Source organism: Pygocentrus nattereri, chromosome 28 (assembly GCF_015220715.1).
Source record: "Pygocentrus nattereri isolate fPygNat1 chromosome 28, fPygNat1.pri, whole genome shotgun sequence".
In the NCBI taxonomy this organism is placed as follows: domain Eukaryota; kingdom Metazoa; phylum Chordata; class Actinopteri; order Characiformes; family Serrasalmidae; genus Pygocentrus; species Pygocentrus nattereri.
This window is the reverse complement of record NC_051238.1, coordinates 5,442,368-5,469,121: the sequence shown is the minus strand read 5'-3', so window position 1 is coordinate 5,469,121 and position 26,754 is coordinate 5,442,368. Positions and strand designations below refer to the sequence as shown.

At 39.8% G+C, this 26,754-nt stretch overlaps 1 protein-coding gene across 1 annotated transcript in view; it reads right to left on the bottom strand.

Annotated features, from left to right (window-relative positions):
* Positions 1 to 26,754, bottom strand: part of notch2 (notch receptor 2) — a 93,752-nt gene that overhangs the window by 48,946 nt on the left and 18,052 nt on the right. The window contains 1 exon segment of the mRNA XM_037535693.1: positions 16,738 to 16,819. Within this exon segment, the coding sequence (XP_037391590.1) occupies positions 16,738 to 16,819 (82 nt within the window).

Sequence of the window (26,754 nt, the reverse complement as noted above, 5' to 3'; positions counted from 1 at the left end):
CTACTGTTACAAGATGGATAGATAGATAGATAGATAGATAGATAGATAGATAGATAGATAGATAGATAGATAGATAGATAGATAGATAGATAGATAGATGGGTGCATGGGTTGATGGATGGATAGGTTGGTAGGTAGGTGGATGGATGGATGGATGGATGGATCTCCAAAACAGTAACTTTACAGGAGAAGGAAAAAAAAAAAAAAAAAAAAAAAAACACACTGTAGTTTTAATGTAGGTCAGTAGATCCAGACTTTATTTCCAATTCATTTTAGGTCATTTCTTTTGGTCCATTCATCATGAAATTTATACGCAATGTAACGGCCAACAAGTATTTTCAAATTATGTCAAAAACTGAAAAATGTAAAAAAAAAAAAAAAAATGGAGATATGAGGTTTTCTGCGGTGTGTGTGTGTGTGTGTGTGTGTGTGTGTGTATTGGACGAATATATTGTGTATATAATGGACCAAAAGAAATGACCTAAAATGAATCTGAAAAAAGTCTGGATCTACCGACCTACATTAAAACTACGGTGTGTTTTTTTCCTTCTCCTGTAAAGTTACTGTTCTGGAGACGAGGTTTTGTTCCGACAGCAATGATATGCAGCCATAACACCCACAAACAAGCAGATCCCCAAAAAAATCATAATCAGAACAAATATCTCCACAATAAAACGCCCGCTTAAGATTCGTCAACCTAACCAAGCATGACGGGTCTTGTGTAGCTGTGTGTGCGTAGTGGCGTCCTACTCGAGGGCACAAACTCTCCCCTGGTGACCTCGAGGTCAGGAGATCAGAGCTGGGCTGTCAGCATTGCCCTCCAAGAGCTTCTTTTGTTGTCCTTTTGCAGCTAACTTACTTTAACAGGCTGCGATAAGGCCCACATTGGCTACAGCTCATTAAAGACACAGGAGGGAGAATTTTTACGTCCAAAAGGCATTACAGGGTCGTAACAGCTCTGCTGGAGTCATCAGACTCTCACTGACTGACATTTGTCACCATAGGCTTTGGTGTTGTTTCTAAAAAACGCCTCTGCACAAATGCTTCTGCCAGGCCTAGTGAAACGGACACAAATGGTAGGAAAACAGAATAAAATCCTGAGTTAATACTTTAATAACACATGCACACTTTTTTTGTCTGATTCTCATTGACTCCACATCTTCAAAACAACTTCAAAAAGCATGCAGTCATATGCAAAAGTCTGGACCTCCAGGTTCAAATTACATGTTTTGTTGATTTTCTGACTGAAAATAAGTTCATTACTGTTTTTTTGTTGCTGTTGTTCTAATTTAAAATACTGGAATCAAAGCAAAACATAAAATCTGCAAAACAGTAGTTAAAAGTTATGGTACACTTTATATTTGATGTTTTATTTTTTCCAACATGTTAAACTCAGCAAATAAATAGAAAATTAGCAGTAAAAGGTGTTTTCCCTATTGAGGTTGTGTTGTCCTGCTCTGAAAACCAACAAACATATTTTATCTTGCATAGAACTGTAGAAATATAAACATTACAATGTTCCTGATTGTTTTGTATGTCATTTAAAAGAAAGCAGAGTCCAAACTTTTGCAGAAAATTGTATAAACATTACAATTTTCATGACTGTTTACTATGCAAAGTGTTTATTAATTCTCCATTAACATGATCTGAATTGCTTTTCTTTGCTTTTATTGTCTTTCTTCTTCTTTCTGTTCTTTCCGTCTTGTTTTGATTGCTTGTGATTTGGCTCCTTTAATGACATAATTTCATGAAATGACCGTCACATAAAAAGGTGAAACCCAGAGCAATAAACACTAAAAAGCAGGACTTAAAGAGCTGCAAGCAACTTCAGTTTAGCTTCCAAACATACCTTTTCGTATTTATCTTTTCTTTATTCTTCCCATAAAAAACAAACAAAAAACAAAGCGAAAAAAAAAAAAACATTAAAGCTAATCTGGGTTTAACTCCAGTCCGCCTTAAACTGAAGAAAAAGCAGACCAGCTGACTAACACACAGCCGAGCAGCTCGGCCACCTGATCAAACATACGGCGTATACCACAAACACGTGTGTGTGCACAAACCCACGCTAGGTTCCAGAACAGATCTGCAGAAACTTAAGGTCAGATTTCATCCTGAGTGGAGGCTTTTTCATGAGCCTTACTCTTAATATGCTCATAAAGGACCTTAAACCCTTCCTTAAGCACAGGGTCTTTAGCTCAGCCCAAATAAACAACAAAAAGTCCAACTCCGGGGTGGTACGAACTCCTTGTGTGTGGTTTTTAAGAGGCTCTAGAACGTTCTCCCCAGTTTAGACCGGTTCATTCTGCTTTTTAGGCTCTTTTTTGTTTTAACTTCTTGAACTATAGGCTTTTCGTTTAGTTCTTAAAGGGCCCATATACAAATTTTTTACCTCTGAGCTCCACTCATGACCTTGTGTGAGTTCATGCACCAAAAACTAATTCATAATTCATCTATAATCATTTTTATGTGTCCATTTGTCACATGTCCCCTTAGGTATGTGAATAAGCTCTGCGCTGATTGGCTGAGAAACTCCTAAACTTCCTAAACATTCCAGAACTGCAGCCAAAGTCAGTGGAGCCAAACGTCCGAGGGCTGTATAGGCGGCATAAATTGGCTGGATTTTTTGTGACAAAACAGGCTGTTTCTGTTAATGCGCTGCATGGCTCAGGCAGCGAACGCTACATTTATAAGCATTAACTATGTGACGCACTATACCAAAGTCTTACTTTTAAAACAGCAATTAACAGAGTTGTTCATTACATAAGGCCTTTAAGACTCATTATTCAGTAACTAATGTGCAAATTATCCAGTTATAAGAGTGAGAAATGGAGAGCGTGTGGACCGAAATAACTCAAATAAGAGTTTAAAGGAGTTACAACTGAAAATCCAGATGTTGGCATTAGTATGTGCATTAGTATATTGTGTTTTGTGCTGGGCACTGATCAAATTTGACATCCAATCCTGAAAAACATACACACACCCACACCCACACCCACACACACACACACACACACACTCACACACCCTCATCGCTTTCCATAGAAAAACAAGTATTTCCAAAATTACAGTAACTTTACAAGAGAAGACAAAAAACATTCTTAACTTTACTTTTTCTTCTCATTCATTCATCATGAAATCTTATATATGGAATATAATGGACAGTTTTTCAGTTTTTGATATAATTTGAAAATATCTGCAGATTTTTACATTGGCTGTAAATTTCATGAAGAATGGACCAACAGAAACAGCCAAAAATGACTTGGAAAAAAATGATTGTTCCATTGACTTACATTAAAAGTAAAGCAGGTTACACACACACACACACACACACACGTCTATATTTAATTTGTGGAGAGATGTTTTAATTATATATGCGTATGTATGCATGCATGCATATATATATATATATATATATATATATATATATATATATATATATATATAAATGTAAACATACAATCACAAATAATCACATGCCACAGGTGCTTAAAGAACACCTGAATTTAATGCAGCGAAATGTTAAAGATAATCACTGTATTAAATATAATCACAGCTTTTTTACATGAGGCACTACCGGAGCCTTACTGTCAGACCCAAATTATGAACTATTAAGATAAACTAACCACCACGATACCTCGTGTGCACAAGCATGTATTGTGAAAACGTCTACTGTGATGTCGCGTTTCAGTCATATCACCCACTCCATTCTCACTCATAAAACTACTGAATGGCTTTTATGTGTGCAGCTTTTTGTTCTCTACAAGCACCAGTAAAGTCAGCAGTGACTGCAGTGTGGAGCGCATGTTCTAAAGACAGAACCCTCTTTAACTGGTTTTCCACTCTAACACATACCGGCACAGGCAGAGCCGACGCTTATTAACCAAACGGCAACCAGCTTAGATGCACAGCAGTTAAACTCATCTATGGGTTTCTTTGTTATCCTTCATACATTTCTCTCTCTCTCTCTCTCTCTCTCTCTCTCTCTCTCTCTCTCTCTCTCTCTCTCTCTCTCTCTCTCGGAGTCAGATTTCTACAGATGGTTCTCATTAGTTCCCTCCTCCCCTCACTCCCCTCTATTTCTCTCCTTTTCTCACTCTGTTCCTTCTCCTCTCTCTCTCTGCTCCCCGAGTCCGATCCACAGGGGTGTAGGGTGTGTGGGTGGAGGAACCTCATTTTCGCTCTCTCCGTTTTTAGCTCATTTGTTTTCTCTATTTCACGCTTTTTCTTACTTTCTTTTTCCTTACTTTTCTCACTTACTTTCTCTTTTTCCTCTATCACTCCCTCTCTTTCTCCCCCCCCCCCCTTTTTTTCTCTTTTTCCTCTATCACTCCCTCTCTTTCTTTCTCTTTCTTTTCTCCCCCCCCCCCCCCCCCTCTCAGCGCTGCCAGGTTATCTAATCACATCCATCTGAAAGTCAAACAGCACTTAAAACGATTCGGCGAGTGTTCTAGTTTCACGCTGAGCCGAGAGAAAAACAGACCAACGTGCAACACAGAAAACACCACGTTTAACTTCTCTTTTACGCCTCTTCTGTTTAATAAAGTTGAATTAAAAGTCTTTTGATGGTCCAAGTCTTTCTCTCTCACTCCCTTCTTCTCCACAAGGCTGGTTTTATTTTTAGACATGTCTTCCATCTCTCCCTCCCTCCTTCCCTCCCTTCCTCTCTCCTCCGTACTCAGCTTTCTGTAATTTTCTGTGTGGAAGAAAAAAACCACGGCAAGGGAAACACAGTGCCAGGAGAAAAAACAGAGAGAGATGGGGGGGAGGAGAAGTAGAGGAAAGAAATTAATAAAGCCAGCCAAGGCAGGGTGAAAGAACAAGAACGAGAGAGAGAGAGAGAGAGAGAGAGAGAGAGAGAGAGAGAGAGAGAGAGATTCGTTGTTTTCATTGTTGATTATTACTGTTATAATCCTTTAACAATACAGCACTTCACGCAGTCAAGCTAATGAAGCTACTCTGAATAGAACGAAAGATAAAAAGTGAAAAATTATGTCAGACAAAAGAGAGAAATACTGAGAGTGGAAAAGAATCAAAAAAGAGGGGAAAAGTCAAAAAGAGAAAAACAGGGAAAATGAGTGGGTCGAAGAGAGAGAGAGAGAGAGAGAGAGAGAGAGAGAGAGAGAGAGAGAGAGAGAGAGAGAGAGAGAGAGAGAGAGAGAGAGAGAGAGAGAGAGAGAGAGAGAGAGAGAGAGAGAGAGCTGTCTCACTCTAAAGTGGCTTAAACTGTTCTCAGATCCGAATTTATGACCCATCTGGGTTCAGCACAGCACTCAGACTGACCGCAGAGCAGCCCACACATCAGCGCCATCTCTCTCTCCGACCCTCTCATTTTCTCTCTCCCTCTTTCTCCCTCTCCCTCTCATTTACGATTTCATCTGTCTGCTGAACTCGTGCTTTCCACAAAGCTCCTCTGAAACCCTCCATTGTGTGAGGCCGGCGCTGCTGCTGCTGCCGGACGTTTCAACTCAGCGTCTTCACTTCTGTAGAAGCTTGTGGAACACTGGGCAAGTTCTGAAGTGCCAGCTACATTCGAGAACACAACGTTTTAGAACAATCAGTAAAGCTCTAGAATGCCAGCCAAGTTCTAGAATGCTGGACAAGCCAGAGACTCAATGGGTCCCAATTCAGGGGCTGCATCCTTCAAGGGGCTGTTTAGACCCACGAAGGCTGAACTGTAATGAGACGGTCTGCTCATTACTGCTACTAGGCGACAACTGGGTAGTGTTATTACCACTCGTCCGGCAGCTTTTGTTTCTGTGCCTTTAAAACTGACATATGTAAATGAGCTCGGTTCTTATTGGCTGCCCTGTATCGTGCCTTGTTCCAGGCTGACACATCTCGTAACTTCAGCATGAGTGGCCAGGGCTAAACTGCCATAGGTTTCGACGTCTAGTACACCAGTCAACCTCAAGTGCACTAGTCAAGCTGTAGGGTGTAAATGCACTGGTTTCTGTGACATCCAACTATTTTAATATCAAAAAGGTTCACTTTTCCAGGATATGAGCCCTTTAAACCTATTACACATGCTATTACATTACATACAGAATGTGGTATATTTTTACGAACCACAGCATAAAAATGCAGCTCAATAAAACACCAAACATCATTAATCACATAAACAGCACTTGAGTGTGTGTAACACCTCTTCGTGTTCAGGCAAGTTGTGACACTGAGATTGACTATTTCGCATGGTGCTTTGTGGCTTTGAGTCTGGTTGCTACATTCTCCACAGTTCTGTAAGGCTTCCGCCTGTGTGTAGGTGTGCGCATGTGTCTCAGTAGGGGTGTGTGGATTTTCAGTACCTTTAACAGGGGGCTGCCCCCTCTGACAGTAGGCAACAATGAGTAACTTTCTCTCAACCCCCCATTACACACCTTCCACATCACACACACACTCCCCCTCTCATATACACGCGTGCACACTCAGCGAAAAAGCATAACATCTCGGAAAGTGAAAATTTCTCAAATCCAGTCAATATACAGTCATTTGCAAATGTTTAGGCGCCTCTGCTCAAATGACGTCTTAACATCCTCTACAGAGAACTCAGTTCTGCACATGTTATTACACGATTACTGTTTATTTACTGAATTTAACATATTGAAAAAATTAAAACGACACATGGCCTGTGCAAAAGTTACGCTGTATTCAATATTTTATGCTTTCTTTTTTTCTAATACTTTAAACTCAGCAAACGAACACCGACCTTGTAAACAACTGTATGTAATATTAATCTTATGGTTAAAAAACAGCAGTGTTCATAAACACTTTCCCAGAGGACTAACGACAGTCTGGTATCACACAAAACAATTGGTCTGCCATTATAATGTTGTACAAGCATAATAAGACTATTAAACCCAAAATTTATGAAGAGCCATTCCGTGCTTTCAGCAAAAACTGAACCTCCTTGAGAGAACTTTTTTTTTTTTCCAGTTTTATCTTCTTGGCTGTAAATATGTGTCAGTATGTGCTGACGTGCTAATAATGGCTAAAAAAATAGACAAAAACACAGAGTTACTTCACTCTGCTTTAAGCTTTAGCTCAGCTATAGCTGCTTTTCTCGAATCTCGACAACAAAGACATTCTGTTCGGTGTTCAGCCCAGAAACACACACATATGCCTCACTTCTCTCAGTGGCTGCTCACTGTGAGGCTGTTTACACCTTGAATTAACATGTGTTTTGTGTCCAGATTTTATCTGGAGAAACTGTGGCCGGACTTGATTCACACGTTTCACTAAAATGCATCCCCAGTGTGACCACATGAAACAACACTGGAAAAAAAGGGTCTCGTCACGTGAAATGATCTTAAATCTAGTCCATCCATCTAATATTTCCCATTTTGAGATGACCGTGCACTTATTATAAGATTATTTACCTTATTTTTAGACATTTTTACTTTACTCTGCTTTAAGCTTTAGCTCAGCTATAGCTGCTTTTCTCGCATCTCCAGCAGGAAACTTTTGCTCAGAAGTAAAATAGTTCTTGTAAAATGTCTCTGAACGTTCGACTTTTTAACAAAGCTGAAGTCGCTTCTCATTCGCCAGCTTCTTGTTCTAATTTTGCAGCATGGACCATTTAAGGTGGAACGGGAAAATACAAACCAGAATCTGGCAAACAAGAAACTGACTTCTATCTGCGTTGCCATGGTGACCAGCAGTCTGCGCTGGTCTTCAGGGTTAAAGGGTGAATTAGCAGTTCTACATTAACTTCATTTACTATTAAACGGTGCTGAAGGATCAGCAGAGCTTTATTTCACTTATTTTATTTTTACCTACTAATCTAATTCAGCTGTGGAGCCGCAACAGGGCAATAAAACAGACCCCTAGACTAGAGACACAGAGACAGAGAGACAGAGAGACAGAGAGAGAGAGAGACAGAGAGAGAGAGAGAGAGAGAGAGAGAGAGAAGGGGGGGGGAGAGAGAGGGGGAGAGAGCGAGCAAGAGAGGGAGAGAGAGAGAGAGAGAGAGAGAGAGAGAGAGAGAGAGAGAGAGAGAGAGAGAGAGAGAGAGAGAGAGAGAGGGGGTGAGAGTGAGCAAGAGAGGGGGACAGAGCGAGAGAGAGAGAGAGAGAGAGAGAGATGATTGACAGAATGATGAGGGGAAAGGCAGTGACAGGGTAATTTCTAGCTCCCCTCCTAAAAAGCCCTCCATCTCCGTCAACAGCGGCCCGTCACGTCTCAAATTACGACCCATCAGCGCTAAAAGAACCTCCTCACAACTTCTCTCGCTCACATTCCCTCCATCTCTCCCTCCCTACAGGCAAATTCTACATGTCAGATCAAACAAAAAACTTCACTCGTTCCTCTGCCTCTCTTCCGACAGAATGGGTGGGAGTGAGGGGATGGGGGTGCGAAGGAGGGGGTAATAAAGAGGGGCAGAATTAATAAGTTTGCATGGCTGGTTGAGGCGAAAACAAAGACATTCTGTTCGGTGTTCAGCCCAGAAACACACACATATGCCTCACTTCTCTCAGTGGCTGCTCACTGTGAGGCTGTTTACACCTTGAATTAACATGTGTTTTGTGTCCAGATTTTATCTGGAGAAACTGTGGCCGGACTTGATTCACACGTTTCACTAAAATGCATCCCCAGTGTGACCACATGAAACAACACTGGAAAAAAAGGGTCTCGTCACGTGAAATGATCTTAAATCTAGTCCATGCATCTAATATTTCCCATTTTGAGATGACCATGCACTTAGCAATCTTATAAAAGATTATTTACCTTATTTTTAGACATTTTTTACTTGGTTTAGGTGATTTTATTTTATTAAGTATAATTCTCTCACTATACTGGCAGATCATTTTGCTGGTTTCAAGCACGTCTAACAACAAGCACAACTATCTGCCCATATAGTGAGATAATTTTACTTAAAACAAGTAAAATATGTCTAGAAACAAGCTAAATAATATTAAATTGAGGTGACAACAATCTCAGGATAAATACTAGATTTATTGACGATATTTCAGATCATTGTACTTGACAAGACACCATTTTTTCAGGCAATATTTACAATATTTACAATGGATCCAGTACTTTTCCTGTGTAAAAAACTCGTCAACAAACACACCTTTTCCATTTTACTGTTGTTTACTCTTTTGAGTGTAAAAGCTTGGCCTTGAAGACTCACTCTGAAGCATCTCCAGTCAGAAAATTGCATCATAAAAATGCATGTCCGTTGTCACTGGTGTTAAATGTGGTCAAGATCCTTCTCTGACCACCTCCGAATGTGGTTTGAGTGATCCGAGTAACACACACAAAATGCATCCTCTGGGTGTTTACACCTGGCTTTTCTTTGAAGTGACATCCGAAAGAGGCTTGATCACCAACAACGCAGGCTGATGCAAGGTGTCAACAGGCCCTTTGAATCAGTACATAGACATTACAGATCTTCTACCAACCTCTAGAACCAAGACCATGTTCCAGAATCAGTTTTAATTCATATATGTAATTCATTAATACATTTCAGGCCTGCACATTGTTTAAAAGGACTTTGCACAATATTTCCTAGTCAAAAAAAAAAAAAAGGATCATTTACATTTCCCTTTTTTAAGCAACATCATCAGGTTACTTGTCAGCCACTGAGTGCATTTACATGCACTTACTAATCTGATAACTGTGGAAATTCAAATTTTGTCAGTAATCTGATCAACATGTTTACATGCAGTTGAGTAATCAGATAATGGGGAAACTCTGGGTTTACGAGTCAGATAGTAATCAGATTTCTGCTTTGCAGTCGGCCAATAAACTCACAGAAGAAGACGTGACGCAAACGTAATGTAATAGTCAGTTTCAGTGTATCTCTTATTTCCTGTACCGCCATCTGTTTTTGTACATGCATAGACTGAGAAATCTGAATGAAATCAGAGTAAGAGTTCACATGCAATGGGAAGTCTGATTACTGAGCTAAAACCCAGCCTCTTTACCAGATTTCTTGATTGGTTGGCATTGAGTTTAGTGTTTACATGACCACTTGAATAATCAGATAACCGCAGAAGTCCGATTATGATCGGATTATTGAGTGCATGTAAACTCACTCATGCACAAAATCTAATTACAACACCCATGTCTGTCTGAATGTCCACACAAACAGCACTCAAACACAGTCGTATGCTGAATTTTAAACAACCCTGGTCAAATTTGATTTTCTTATTACATATTTTTAATTTCATACTGAGCATTACAGACAGTAGCATTCATTAAATGTGCACTGTCCACAATGGAGTTTTGCATCTGTCACTAAAACACAGTTTTACTAAAGCTACTGGAGTACAAAAATAAAGTATACAATTATACCAGCTGACATTATCGCTTATCTGAATTTTCAGCCCACTAGATTCAGTACTGGACACAAAATGGTCCATACTTTACACTGTACAAATCTGCCATAGTTACACTGTGAATGGGAAGTGCCTGCATTGTAAGTAGGATCGAGTAACTCAACATCTTTTGAAAACTACCTCACCTGACATTAGAAAGAGTGCATACATTTGCAGTAGGAACGGTTACAAACATTCAAACACTTATTTTAGATAAATTATCAGTGGTTTCCACAAAATTAGGCAAATGAGAAATGCTCCGAAAAGAGCAAGGGACATATTGGTAGTCTTTCCATACACTGTGCCACTGAAATCGTTGAACCGTGTCTACCTGAGTCAAAAAATCAGGCCTGCTGGCCGACCGAAAGAATCAGACAGTGTGTTGATGAATAGCTGCACTGTAACGCTCACAGGCCCTCTGACGTAGTCGTCCTTCTCGCTGTACACACCTGAGATTTTGCAACATTCTGCAGAAACGCCGTAAGTAATCTCATCAGCTCTCATGGACACACATGCATGTCATGCACACACAAATGACACACACACTCTTGGTTCTCACACCCTGGCTGGAGGCTTGCAGTCGCACCGGTTCTGCTGCTCAAGCACACACACACACGCTAACACATGCACTCTCACACACACACACACACACACAGTGCTCTCAGTGGCAGCACAAAAAAAAAGATGACTTGTTGACTTTGCTTCTCGAGTGTCACCTCACCTACACAGAAAAAAAAGAGAAAAAGAGAAAAAGAGAGAGAGAGAGAGAGAGAGAGAGAGAGAGAGAGAGAGAGAGAGAGAGAGAGAGAGAGAGGCATCCGTCTTGATCTCTTCCAGTAACCACTCACCCTTTACTCTGACTGCTGTTTCACACCTGCTGTACTCCTCCACACGTATGAACACCCCAAGCGTCTACACCAGACATCCTGCCCAATTCTGGCTCAGTTTTTTTCCCCCAGCTTACTGATTTTTTTGTTTTGCATTTGTGCTGCCAGATGGGTCAGAAATCAATTTAATTTTTTCTATTTTTCCATTTTTTTGATTGTCAAATATTCAATTATATTGCAATTTGAAAATTTAAATAAATAAAAACATATTTTGTGAAGAAAATAAGTAGAACGCGTAAATGACGTAAAACACAAAATTTCCAAGATTTTCATGCAATGTTTTGTCTCCTATTTCCACCAGGGGCGCTGACTATAAATGATCAAATATTCTTAAAACCATGTGGGGGTCAAGACTAGGCCTGAGCCAAGTGATGACAGCATCAAACTCAATTCATTTTTAATGAAGTTGCATTACACGCCATCTGTAGCTGTAGTGGTTGGTGTAGTGGGCAACACCCTCTGCCTTCTACGCTGTAGACCACGGTTAAATCCCCCACCTGGGTAAGTACCCTACACTACACCAGTAAGAGTCCTAGTGCAAGGCTCCTAACACTACCATTGCCTACCTGTGTAAAAAAATGCTCAAAATGTAAGTCGCTCTGGATAAGAGCGTCGGCTAAATGCCATAAATGTAAATGTAGCTCAGAGATGCACAATCCAAAATCCCAAATCCAATCCTTTTCTTCATATGTAAGTCATTGTGAACAGTAAACAAAAATTATACTGAATCTGACACTTTCAATTCCAGTTTGACACGCTTTCATAGGTGGTACAGAAATCCAATACAATCAGAATTCATGAAAATATTACATCAGTCCAATTCGACAGTCTGCTGAGACCTCATTAACATTTAGGCTGATGTTTCTGTGCAAAAATTAGAAGAGACGTATTCGAAAAGATTTCGGCCGTAGGAGAACGAGGCTGCAGCATCAAAGAACAGTGAAAAGTCCGAAAGCAAAGTTTAAAGAATCGGAGGACAAGAACCAAAGTGACCATGACTTTTTTTACAGCGACCTTGAACACATTCTGGGTGATGAGCCCAGCTGTCAGTCAGTGAAGCTTGATGATGGCTCCTCTGATGAAGATGAAGCTGAACCCTCCAAGAGTGACTAGCATCTGTCGTGATTGTTTACCTCCGGATGAGCCACGTGAAGCACTGTTCTTGTGGGTCAGTTTAGGAGCTGAGGTCACATTTAAAAGATATTGTGAACAGCAAAAAAAAAAAAATCTGATTTGGTGAGAAAATCAGATTTGGTCCACTTCTACCTGCTGTGTGAACATAGCCAAATAAAGCCATGCTGCAGCCATCTACACATAGAATAGCTCTCCTCACGAAAAACATGAAGAGGGGCTTAAAATGTTTTTAAACTGTGATTACATCACTTCTGAATAACCAAAAACACAGCACACAGCTACAGCAACAGCAGGCCAACAAAGTTGTTTCATTATTTTAACAAGAAGCGATTTGGAAAAAAAAAAAAAAAAACACAAATATGAAGAAAAATGACAACTATATTCATATTTTTGCAAAGCTTACAAACAAAACTGGAGCTGGAAGTCAGGAGGAGTGCTGGAGTGAGGTGTTTACTGCTGCCGAGTGCTTTAGTGCTCTAATAATCCAACTGTATTAGAGCAAAACTAATTGAATGTGTATCTCCACGATGCCTAAATTCAAATTGTTTGCATTGCAATATCACAATAACAACGTCCCAGTGCACTACGTCCTCTAGAGTTAATTTACAGAGTGTGGAAAACATATGAGACAGTGTTCAGTGCACAAGATGCCCTGTGCACTGTATGATGCTACCACCACCATACTTCTCTCTCCACTTGGTGGTTTTATACATTGTCAAAACATAACAGCCCTTTCCCCCCCCCAAAAAAATATCTTTACTGTGAAATTTGGGTAAGGCAAATGCAATAAATTGTGACTCACAACTGTGACACTTTCACAACAGATCATCATCATTAGCAGCTTTATTAATCAGCGACCATGTCCCAGACAGAAAGAGAAACTAAGAATCTAACACGGAGCCAAGAAGGTTCAGTCTAATCACTTAAAGCCTTCCTCAAAGCTTTCTCAGTACGCTCTGATAATAGAAACCAGAGAATGACTCACCAGCATTTCTAGTAATATTTCCAAAAATTACCGTTTTAGCTGTCAGCTAGCGACCTGACGGTTATAAAGGTAAAAGTCAAAACACAAGCTGTCAGGAAAAAACAAAGAAAAAGCCATTAACATAAGTTTAGAACGATGAGTTTTCAGAGTTTTTCCTTTTTTGCTCCAAAAGTTTCACTTTTAAGGGAGCAGACTGAAGTGTCTCGCTTTGAACCCGCACCTTTCCTCCCAGCTGTTGAGCTCGTGGACTTGCAAATATGCTAGTAGTTTACTGAAAGATCACCTTGAACTAGGGACAATGGCCTGAACTGTTAATTTTACTGTGCTATAAAGCTCACTGCTTTGCATGAGCCAATTATTTACATAAATATGCAGTAGTGGTTATAATTAGTGGCAGGGATTAAAGACCATGTAAAGTGCAACAGTAGAACACCTATACAATATGTAGAGTATATCAGCCCTAAGAAGTAGGATTATTCATGTCTTATTATATATAAATAAAACAAAAATAGCACTGTATTATTATTATTACCATTATTACTACTATTTCTTACACTACATAATTATTTGAATGTCATTACATAATCAGATCATTTATTGCACAGTTGACTTGATTACTGGGAGGTTTGTGTTGGCAGTCTTAACTTGTTTCAATGTTAAGGCTTTTATCTTGCTTTTTTTTGCATTTTATTTATTTTCCTTGATGTCCATTTACGTTTTTTCTGTTTCATGAAACGAAAAGGAACAAAATTTATTTTTAAATTATTTAATATAGTTATATTTTTATCCTTTAGAACTGAATATGTTGATTTTGTTACTATACCTTTAAGATTGATACATGCAAATGAGCTCTGCTATGACTGGCTAACCTTGGCTTGCCTCTAAAAAAATTGATCTGAAACATTCTATATAACTTCAGTGTTAATGGGCGGGGCTACACTGCTGTAGGCTGAAGAGAGAAGGATGCAAGTAAATGACTTTCATGACATCACAGAAACATTGCAGTCAAAGTGTTAACATACTACTAAATTCTTATATTCAGACACTTATATTCATAAATAAAACAAACAAACAAATATAGAAATAAAATGAGAAGAAACTGAGTTTACAGGATACGGGCACTTTAAACAACGACTAAAACGAGACAAATGTACACAAAATTAAATCTGATAGCCTGATAGAATTTCTGGATGAGTTGCTAAGAGCAACAAATGCAAAATAATAAACAGAAAATTATGGTATGCTTACTTTTTAATCTTTATGCAACATATTATTATCTACATACACAAATAACGCCACCTACGCCGAAATCGTGTGGAATAACTGTGTTTAAAACTTTCTGCTGAGCGGTCAATTGCCTCATGCGTTCAACACTGCCCGTCATTTAATTAATATTAAGGAAACAGGCAAGTGATAATTTGTACTTGATAAATGGACAACATTATTTAAATTGTTACTTTGGCTGAAGGGCAAGTACTAGAAACTTCTAGAATATCCAATATGTATGGATATAATGGAAGACGAAATCAGGATTACAAAAATCCATGACTGATGCAGTCCTATGGTACAGGAATTATTATTTTATATATATATATATATATATATATATATATATATATATATATATATATATATATATATATATATATATATATACACATACACACACACACACACATATACATATACACACAATTTATTTATTTTAATCTCACTTTATTGCTCTGTATTTGTTTATATGCTGAATGATTACACATTTATTAAAAACAAAAGATTTGCAAAAATAAGAAAATGCTCAAAATATTCTGCAGACATGATTGTGAATTTTGATGAAATCTCTCTCCCATTCGAAATCGATCTCCGCAGAGAAGTGGCACCGAGTCAGTGGCAAAGCAAGGAATGATGGGAACACGGCCGTTCCCTCTTTCACAACCCATTAAAAGGCAACATGATAGGTTGCGCTGGTGAGGGTATTTATTTTGGGCCACGCATTTGGGAGTGTCGAACAATTTTAAAGCTTTAAAGCATAATTACATACAGAGTCGCGCTGCTGTCAGAAATACATACATCACTCAGGATACAAATAGCAGACAGAGAGCATGCAGCGCTGCTGGCTTTTACGGGGAGGAAATCCAGTGCGTGCAAAACTGTCGAAACACAAGAACTCTGACATTTAATCTTCTTCCTGCTGAGACGGTTACCTCACTTTTTCCTTTTTTATAAAATTCACTTTGCAGTTTTGCCTACATTCAAATAGCGTTTAAAAGTGCATAGCATTCACAACGGAGAGCCAAAAGCACACTTATAAAGCCGTGCGACAGGCAAATGTTGGGCATTTGCCTTTCAAAAATGCATATTCTGCTGTTTCTATGCCAACACCCTCCAACTCCCACACCATAAAGAAGCCGGCACGGCTGAGCCTTCGCACAAAGTAGATTTCATTATTTCACCCACAGTGCAAAACTGAGCAATGCTGCCGAATACAGCATGGCAGAACCTCCATCTCTCCAGCCATCTCTCTATCTATCCATCCATCCATCTCTCTCTCTCTCTCTCTATCCATCCATCCATCCATCTCTACAATCTCTATCTATCCATCCATCCATCCATCCATCTCTCTCTCTCCATCCATCTCTAGAATCTCTATTTATGCATCCATCCATCTCTCTCTCTCTCTCTCTCTCCCCATCCACCCCTCTGACCACGGGTGTTCAGACTTTTGCATACAACTGTATACGTCAGTAAAACTGCACTGATTTGAATAGAACTGAAGGCTGCCCCACAAGGGAAATGAATCGTACTCATGTGCCAGAGTGAATGCACTCCTGCTTCTCTGTTCAACTAATAAACAAGCAACACTTCATTTGAAGATGTGTTTAGGCATTAAAAGCTGTAGATTTCTCACGTTTCCCAAAATGGGCCATAGCAAAGCCTCTGATGCATATCTACAGCGAATCTAAAGCTTTGACTGGTCAAGAAAAACAGTAATTAAAATTATGATTGGTCTGATATCAGTACTACGAAAGCTAAGAGTGCGATACTGATTAAAAACCATATGTTGTGCACTTCATTCAGGTGTTTGGTTGCTGATTGATTTTAGCCACCTGGGATTTGTGCATAATTCCATCAATGAAAGTCATTCAGAGAGTGAAAAATGACCATAATACACACGGCATTGTAGACCTGTAACCCCTGATTCCCATAGCTACCACTGCAAAGAAATCCGATTCTTAATATCAGTGGAATTCCTCTTTAAGACCCCTTAGAAGGCCTCCAGTACTTCAGGACTCCGAGAACTGTGCTGTAAACTGCACCATGGTGAAAATGTCAGGCCGGTTTGGGGGTAGTAACATTAGCAGCGACAGGAAGCTTAAAGTACACAGGCTGAACCGCACCGGTCTGGAACATTCTCTTACCTGCAGTATCCTGTTCCATTGGCAAAGGCGACGCAGCTACCACCGGACACACACGGCGTCACAGGGCCCTGACACTGAAGAGCTGAAACAGGCAGAGACAAGTGATTAATATTACACTCGCTCAACAGCAATTATACAGCAAAGAAAAGCAGGAAGGAACCAGAGACTTTACTATTCGTTCCAAACTATTCGATTGTGATTGATATTTCCTGAGCTTAGAGAACTGGAACCTCATTATCAAAAGCTAAAACGCAGATGTTCCAGCCAGCGTTCCTTAATTACTGTCTGGCTCGAATTATGATTCAGTATTAAATGTAAGCCGCCGTCAGGGCTGGGTGTTTAAAACGCTTAAAAAAAACTTAAAGAAAAACAATATTCTTGTCAATTTCTTTTAAACTGAAAGAAAAATATGTTGTTACGTCAGAAGTGATGCAATCAATAGCTCATCACACACACACGCACACACACACACACACACACACACACACACATATACCTCATATCTCCAATTTTGTAGTTTTTCTGTTTTTGACGTAATTTGAAAATGCTTGTTGCTCCTTACATAGTGTGTAAATTTCATGATGAATAGACGAAGAGAAACAGCCCAAAATTGCTTGGTAGAAACTCTGGCTCCATCGCTGCTGTCGGAACAAAACCTTGTATCTCTAAAATGGTAACTTTACAGGAGAAGGAAAAAACCTACTTTACTTTTAATAGAAGTCAATGGAACCAGAATTTTTACCAAGTAATTCTGGGTAATTTTTTTGGTCCATTCATCATGAAATTTACATACAACATGAAGGGCAACAGGTATTTTCAAATTCTGTCAAAAGCCGAAAAACTACAAAAATAGAGATACAAGGTTTTGCTCCAACAACAGCCATACATACATATATTATATATATATACATATATATACACACACACACACACACACACACACACACACACACAGCACTAATATTTGTTGTAACAACATGTATCAAGTTTCAGCTGTTGTGCAAAGGAAACATCTTTATTTATCTAAAAGACGTGATCATAATACAGCTTTGATATTTGAACAAACTGAAAGTGGGCGTGGCTTAAACCAGAAAGGAATGTGAGGTGCCACAAGTGGGTGTATTTACTGACCGCAAGAAACTAGAGTAACCAAAGGAGGGTCGAGCAGAACTCAAGAAATGCTGACATTATTAAAACGCTTATGGAAGTGGCAAACTGATGCTAATAAGATCAACTATCGAAAATTGGTGTTGAATTGAAACTGAATTTGCCAATAAAAGTGACAGAATTGAAGTAATTCATTTAGTCCCATAAACACACTGAATTTCCAGCTCTAGCGGTCATTACTGTCATAACCAAATCTGCACTGTCATCAAGTGAACAAGTGAACAGGTTTATATTAAATGGGTTGAAAAGATGTAGAAATACTGTACAAATGTTCCTTTTAGCAGCACCAGGCAACTGGGTGGCGCTCAAAAGCTAGTGCTAAACTCACCTTTCCCCAAATCAAAACACTTAGTGCTCTTTCAACTCGAAAGCAACTCGAAATTTAAAGAATAATTACGACACAGAAAGAGAAGGAGAGAGTGAGAGAGGCCAGAGGAACGTAGAGACAAAGGTTAAGATGGTTTTAACCCTTCGCTGAGACCACAAACCCTTTATGAATCAGCAGCCACCATGTCTATCTATACACACAGCAACTCAAAGTCAAAATACCGATCCTGATTCAGCTCTCAAACCAAACTGCATCGATTAGGGCCAGAGATGAGCATTTCAACCATTTCTGATTCACATTTGTACACAGTATTCAAACATTTGAACAAGAAAATGGTGTATATAATCGCGAACACAAAAACAAGAACTAACACCAAATTAATGTGTGCACCTAGTTTCAGAGCTTATCTGTACCTAACCATCTAGTTCAGGGATTGGTAACATGCGGTTGGTTCCAAAACGCACTTCGTCATATTCTTCATAACTTTCATATTTCATAAGCTACATTCAGAAGGTGGGTGGTGTATTAGAGCAGGAACTGTCCAGTCAAATAGATGGTGATGTCATTTTAAACCCTTATAATAAAAGAAGCTGAACTCACAAATATTTTTTTCTACTGAAAGTCGAGCCATTTTTCCACAAATCCGGGCTATAAACTATAACCGGATGGCGTCTCTTCAGTGATCTGCTCTGGAATTTTTTTTATTATTATTATTTTCTAAGATTTTTGTTTTTTAGCAGTAAACTGTGAGCATATGGCAATATGTGTGATTATAAAACACATGTTCTGTTCATTTGAGGGGAGCTTTTACAAAAAAAACAAAACAAAAAAAAAAACTAAATTTATATTTATTTCATGCAGTTAATAATTAAGTATAATTTGCGTTACGATTTGGTCATTTAAATTCAGATGGACAAACCAAAAAAATACCCCGGTGAATAAGAGGTTAAGTCTGATCATTTGCGCCATAGTCAAAGTTTATACTGTTCAACATGGCAGAGCAGAAACTGGTCTGCACAGGAGACAAAGTTTATGCTCTTATCTTTAAAAGACGGCGATGGGACGGACGTCCAGCTTGTGTGTCTCAAAACACGACGTCTTCCTCTCTGCCTTCTTTAATAAGGACATGTGAAGGACGTTTTCCTGAGTCTGACGTCATTTTAAAGCAATTAAAAACACAAGCACTGCTCACTGCTGCTCATCTCACTCTGACTGGACCTCAAGTGATGCTTGTTGCCATGGCAACGTATACACTAAGTGGTTTCAATTTGATTACTTGTAGTGAGCATGTAAACAGATTTTCATCATATTGTCGAGTAGAGTGTAAACACCTCAGTCTTAATCTATAATTAGAATGCATTTAATTGGACTGGCGAACATCTTTGCATGTAAATCAAATCAAATCAAATTTATTTGTAGCGCTTTTTACAACGGATGTTGTCACAAAGCAGCTTCACAGAATTTCAGAAAAGAAAAAGTTTCAACAGGACTGTAAGAATGTACAGAAACCCCCTAGTGGGCAAGCCAGGGGCAACAGTGGCAAGGAAAAACTCCCTCAGAACTGAGGAAGAAACCTTGGGAGGAACCAGGCTCACCAGGGCGGACCCATCCTCCTCTGGTCAAACTACCTACAAGTAGACACAGCCAGTGTTCACATCCCCAAAAAAGGCACTACTTATGCAACTGTTTCTTGTCTGGACAGCAGCTTGCTGCAGCTGAACAATATGAGAACTGCTATTTAAACAGAGTTTATTTCTGTCTCGTTTATTATTATGATCTGAATCTACTAGTTCTTTTTATGATTCGCGTCTTCTGTCTGACAACTTCTACGCTGCACTTCCCCCTGAGACATTCAGGATGGCAGGTCATATGATTTCAAAGCACTGCTGACACTTGAGGACACAATACATCTCAACACAGGAAGTGCATTCAGCGCTAATACCGACTTCCTGCACTTTGACCAATGTGCAGCAAATGCTCAAAATAATCGACTTGTGCTCACGCTCGGAGACAAAGGGCCCATGCTGGGTCCAGACTGGGCGCTGAGCCAAAGGCAAACAATTGGGTCTTAGATATTGGAGCGAGTGCAATAATAGCAGATTCATACCATCCTTTTTTCTTTTTTTCTTCACAGAAAACACAGAGCTTTCAGGTTAAAATGTGACTCAAAGCAGAGCTCAAATGGGAACTAGCACATCAAGGGACGCTTTCTTCTGAACAAACCTCACCAAGCTACAGAACGAGAAAGTTTCGGGGCGGCTGTTGTCTTTGTTTTCGTCTATCAGGCAAAACCCATGACCAAAACAAAGCATATAAAACCAGCAACAACGTTATGAGCTTTTCGTCAGTTTGCCTGACGTTTCGAATGCTCTTTAGAGCGCGATTGATTCACTTACGGTAAACCTGCCTGCTGAAAAGCACTTTGAACACCTACCACAGCAAAGCAGCTACGCAGGCATACAGACAACGTCCTGTCAAACATGCTCTGTGAAACAAACCGGTGTGAAATAAAGGCTGGGCGTAGCAACGTTGGCGGCAGCTCATTTTTGGCAGCAGTTCTGGTGGGAAAAGTTTGCAACAACCGGTTAAGCCGTGTGAGAAATGCAGCACATGCTGAGATTCGAGGGCAGAACAGAGAGAGAGAAAGAGAGCGCTTGAGATGGAAGTGGAGAAAATAAGGCACTAGAACAAGAGTCAAGAGCACTCAAGAGGTAAAAGCAAGCAGAATGGTGAAGAGGAGGAGAAAGAAAAAGAGAAAGAGAGAGAAAGGCACAAAGCAGAAAGAGCAAGCGAGGGCAGTTCATATAAACCATAAATTATTACAGAGAGAGAGAGAGAGAGAGAGAGAGAGAGAGAGAGAGAGAGAGAGAGAGAGAGAGCGCAAGAGAGCATCCTCGACTGGTCTGACAAGCTCTCCACACAGTGTCTCCCTGCCAGAAGATGATGTCAGAGGATTTGGGACTGGCCAACACTAATTACTACATTTCCATTTCAATCCAACGACTGTTTAACCCTCAGCCTCAAAGAACAAAAGTCATACAGACCATTCTAACCAAAGCCACTCAACCCTGTTCCTGGAGAACTAGTGCACTACTGCCTTTTGTATGTCCACTGCCTAATGAAGCGTAGCTGCAACCCTGTCTCTACATCCACAACCCTATGAGGTTTAGATCCAACCACATTCCAAGAGACAAGTTTAGCTCCAATTCCATTTGTGGGGAAACTAACAAGATAAGACCCAGCCATGTTCCTGAAAATCCATGACCCTGTGAAGTTTAGCCACAACCATGTTCCTGGAGATCCACTGCCCTACTGACTTCACCTTTAAGCCCTGATCCTGGACACCTATTGTTCTATGAAGGTTAGTTCCAAACCTGCTTTTGGACACCTATGGCCTCACTGAGTTCAGGTCCAAACCTGCCATTGGACATCTGCTGCCCTATGGACATTAGACCCCACCCTGATAATGGACAACCAGTTCAGGGTAGTTTAGCTTCAAACCTCTTCCTGGACATTTACTGCCCTTTCTAGTTTAGTTCCAACCCTATTCCTGTAGATCTACTGCCCCTATGGAGCTTAGCTCCAAATCTGCTGCTGGACATCTGCTTCTTCATGGACAATAGACCCCATCCTGGAAAGCTAGCTCCATATAGAAGTTTAGTTCCAAACCTGCTATTAGACATCTATGGCCCTATTAAGTTAAACTCTGAGCTTGCTATTGGATATTTACTTCCCTATAGACATTAGACCCCACCCTGCTATTGGAGATCTACTGCCTTATGGAGTTCAGCTCCAACTGTGCTTATGGAGTTCAGATTCAAACCTCTTCCGGGACATTTTTCGCCCTTTCAAGTTTAGTTCCAATCCTTTTTCTAAAGATCTACTGCCCGTATGGCATTCAGCTCCAAATGTTCTACTGGGCATCTACTTCTCTATGGGCAGTAGATACATTCTTGCTATTGGAGATCTACTGCCTTAGGAACTGAAGCTAAACTCTGTGAAGTCCAGCTTCAAACCTCTTCCTGGACATTTACTGTCCTTTGGAATCAAGTTCAAACCCTGTTCCTGGAGATCTACTGCCCCATGGAGTTAAGTTCCAAATCTGCTGCTGGACATCTACTTCCATTTCGACATTGCTACAGTAGATCTCCTGCTACTGGAGATCTACTGCTCTATGAACGTTCAGTGTTCAGTATTTGACATCTATGGCCTTATTGAGTTAAGCTCGAAACTTGCTACCGGGCATCTAATGCCATGTGTGCCTCATGGAGTTCAGCTCCAATCCTGCTACTGGACAACTCTGCGGAGTTAGCTTCAAAACTCCTCCTGGACATTTACTGCCCTTCAGAGTTGAGTTCAAACCCTGTTCCTGGAGAACAACCCTGCTTTTGAGTTTACTTCCAAACCTGTTGTTGGATATCTGCTTCTCTATGGATGCTGGATCCCAACCTGATATTAGAGATCTTCTGCCTTATGAAGTTCAGCTCCAACATTTAGACTCAACCATGTTCCTGGGCATCTACTGCCCTATGCAGTTCGGCTCCAAGCCTCTTCGTGGAGATCTTACTGTATAAGACACCACTTCAGTCAACAACACAAGCTCAAACTAGACCAAAATATAGTGGATGGAACTAATACACATTAGCTATGATATACATCCAAATGAGTTTCTCAGTGCCATGTTCCCAATTAAATATTTACTCTGGAAATGAAATTAACATGAACTCTGGACAATCGTTTTGTCTTAGCAAAACAGTAATGTCACTAAAAACCATGACAAACAGACAAGACTCAACAGAATGTTTGTAATGCATGTCTGTCATCAACAATATGGAGTTATAAGATTTGCGACAATAAGATATACAAACAAAAAATGTCTGCCATCATGCCCATAATGAGCTTTTGCTAGTTCTGGTGCTACGTACAGTCGGGGTCTTAGAAAAACCCACAACAAGACAAACAACAACTTACATGCCTTCTTCACCATCAACGCGGCTGAACTGCAGGTGACGCAAAAATTACTGAGGCTTATATTGTTTTTTGTTTCCAAATAAACAAGACCCAAAAGTCAACTGAACTCCATTGGGAGAAGCTTAATTCTAGTCGATGAGCCTTTTGCCCCAGTGCCTTCATATTCATGAGTCTCCAGCACCAACTTAACCCACAACAAGGAGGGGATAAGGGTTATCCAAAATTGTGGGTGTCAGTAAAGGCATCAAGAGGGGTATTTAACACTCAGGTGACAAAGACAAACATATCGCCACCCCCCTTCGACTCTTAAACCTAGTGTTATTATTGTTTTTTTCTATACCCCATTTGTCAAACTCAAGGCCTACAGGCCAAATAATGTTCATTTTCTATTATTATCAACCCTTTTCACCCTGAACTACACTACAGTCTCCAGCATGCATTGCAACATAAAGTTCTTATCCCCTTTCTCTTACAATAACCTTCAGCGGTTACACAAAAAGAAAAGATGCTTGGTGTCCAGTTCAAACAAATAGGTGGTTTTAAAAAGCCTACCACTAAGAGACTTTTAAAGAGGTTTAGCAGTCATCCGCAGATAGTCTAATGTCTTTTATAAAACTGTTTTTGCTTTGCCATTGTAGTTTTGCCATATTTTGAATAAACAATGGCCAATTCCAATCACGTCTGGCAAAATGGTCAGTAGAAATCAAATAGATCCACAACTGGATCCTCTGGAGATTTTTTAATATGGCCAGCTTAGTGGTTGAGTTTGACACCCTGGTTCTATACCATGCATACATTTCATTTACATCACATTTTAACTATAATTCTATAGTTACATTAAGTTTAAATGAATTACTCTTCCAGTCGGTTTACATTTTGTATGGACTGGTTCGAATCTGAACTTTCTGCATTTTTCCAATTGTTTTCAATTACAATGATGACAAAAAATGTTTTTTTTTTCTTTCTGCAAAACAAGATTGCGTGCACAACAGTACGTTTAAAAAAAAGACTTCTCTTTTCGACTTTATACAAACATGGTATGAGTTCTAAGATTAGAGTCAGCACTTTCCACAGAACTTGCCTGCTTGTTTCAGTGAGCTACAACCTTCAAATAAAATTTCAACATGTTTTTATTATGGCCATCTATAGGAGAACCAAGTTCGGCATGCCCAAACAAATTCCACTGCTATTCCGAGTTCATCTCGAAAGGCCACTTTTGTTACAGATTCCAGAGCAGCTTTCTCCCTAGAGGCTAAATCAAAAGAGAAAAAAGACACTGAGCTAATGAAAAAACGCTGGGTAGGAGAAAAGAGGGGATAGGGAGAAACAGAGAAGAAAGGGAGGATGGAAAGATTGTGGGTGTTGCATAGGATAAAGCGCTGAATCCTGCTGATGTGAGTGTGAAGGAGAGGAGTTCTAATGTAAAACAGAGGTAATGAGGAGCAGCGAACCATCAACCACAGAAGAACAGAAGAACCATGTTGTCCTTTCAATAAATATCAAACCACCTTGAGAGCCACAGCCATTTTATGTCCGTTTTACCACCTTGGCTGTAAATATGTCTCAGTATGCGCTGATGTACAGGCTATATAAATATAATATACACGATGATGCAGACTCACTTTGCTCTGCTTTAAGCTGCTTTTCTCGCATCTCCAGCAGGAAACTTTCCCACAAAAGTAGAACAGTTTGTTGTAAAAGGTCTCTCAACGTTCCACTTTTTATGAGGCTTCTTTAAGTTGCTTTTCATTCGCCAGCTTCTTATTTGAATATTATTTTGTGAGGTTTTGCTATTCAGTTAAGTCCAAGATATTTTGCTGTTGAGAACTTAATACAATCAGTTAGTAAAGCACAAACTAACTAAAACTACCAGCATCTGCGTCATTATTTCTATACCGACATATTCCAATACCAGTTACTGGAATTTTCAGCACCTGAAAATTTATCTGTAACTTAAATTTCAAATGTAACTCAGCTTTGACTTAAGCTTGGACAGGCTTGGGAAACTTGGGAAATCCAGTTAGCCAGACAACTTAACCCAAAAGTCCAATAGAAAAGAGTCACATCCCTACTGGACATTTGAGAACCCCATTGCTTTTCAATTATTTCAGAATTTCTGTCTGTCGTTCTCATTTTACACTCTCTATTCGACCCCCCACCAACCCCACCCACTCCCACGTGGGAATGTGGCTTTGAACTTTAGCAGTGAGGTGGTCAGATGTGAAATGGCATGTGTCCCTTAACATGCCTTATAAGTCAGTTAGGGAACATCCGGAAAACTCATTTACCTCATAAAGGCACTTCTGGGAGTGTGAACCACACAGGGCTGAATGATTCGGGGAAAATCCGTAACTGTGGTTTTTCTGATTAACTCTGACTGAGACTTATACTGTATAAAACATTGTAAGTGAACTTTGGCCTAAAGGGCCCATGTCCATTTTTTAAATTAATTCCATTCATTTTTATATAATCACTTTCCAACCTCTCTCCATCCAACACTAAACAGGCTGTATAAGTTTCTGCGCCTTTCGGATTAATATATCACCTTAATCAAAAAACAAACCTCTAAAATAGGAACTTTACAGGAGAAGGAAAAAATCTACTCCACTTTTAATGTAAGTCAATGGAACCAGACTTTTTTCCAAGAATTTCTTTTTAGTCCATTCTGAGAAACATTAAAGTGAAAAATAATAGAAATCTGTAGAAGAAAAGAAACTAGAAATTGAGTTTCAGCACTTCTGTTTCCAAAAACTACACATTTTAATTTTGAATTATATACATTTAAACTTGCAACTACGCTGTAATTAAAACCGCAGCTCTTTAAGCTTAAAATTAGCCATTTTTTTTAAATAAAAAGTTTTTTGTAAAAACTTAAATCTTAAAACTTTCTCTGACCATCAGTGGAACAGCAGCTTTGTGTTTTCCATCTGCTTCTGGAAACTAAAAGAGAAAGGGAACAGTTTGTCTTTCACTGATTTTTTTAGTCATATTTTAAAAGGTTGTGTTTCTAAAGAAAACGCTGTTTTAAATTAGGCCTCTTCAGTGATGAGAGGGTCTAATGCTGGAGTGTGAATTCCCCCGATTACACACGCACTCGCTCACACTCACACAGACACACGCTCACACTCACACACACACACACACACACACTCTCTCTCTCTCTCTCTCTCTCTCTCTCTCTCTCTAAGCAGCTGGTATCCAGCTGCAAGTCTCGTCGTCAGCCTGAAACCGCCGCCTCGTCCTCTACGCCAAACGCTATATCCAGAATACCCAGACCTCTCTCTCTCTCTCTCCTCATTGTCTCCTCTTTCTCTCTCCCCTTCTCTCTCCTCATTGTTTCCTCTTTCTCTCTCCCCTTCTCTCTCCTCATTGTCTCCTCTTTCTCTCTCCCTCTCCCTCCCTGTCCCTCTTCATTGTCTCCTCTCTCCCTCCCTCTATCTCCCCTTCTCTCCTCATGGCCCCCCACCTCTGTCTCTCCTCATTGTCTCCTCTTTCTCTGTCTCCCTCTCCCTCCCCTCTTTCCCCCCTCTTTCTTTTCTCCTCTCTCCTCC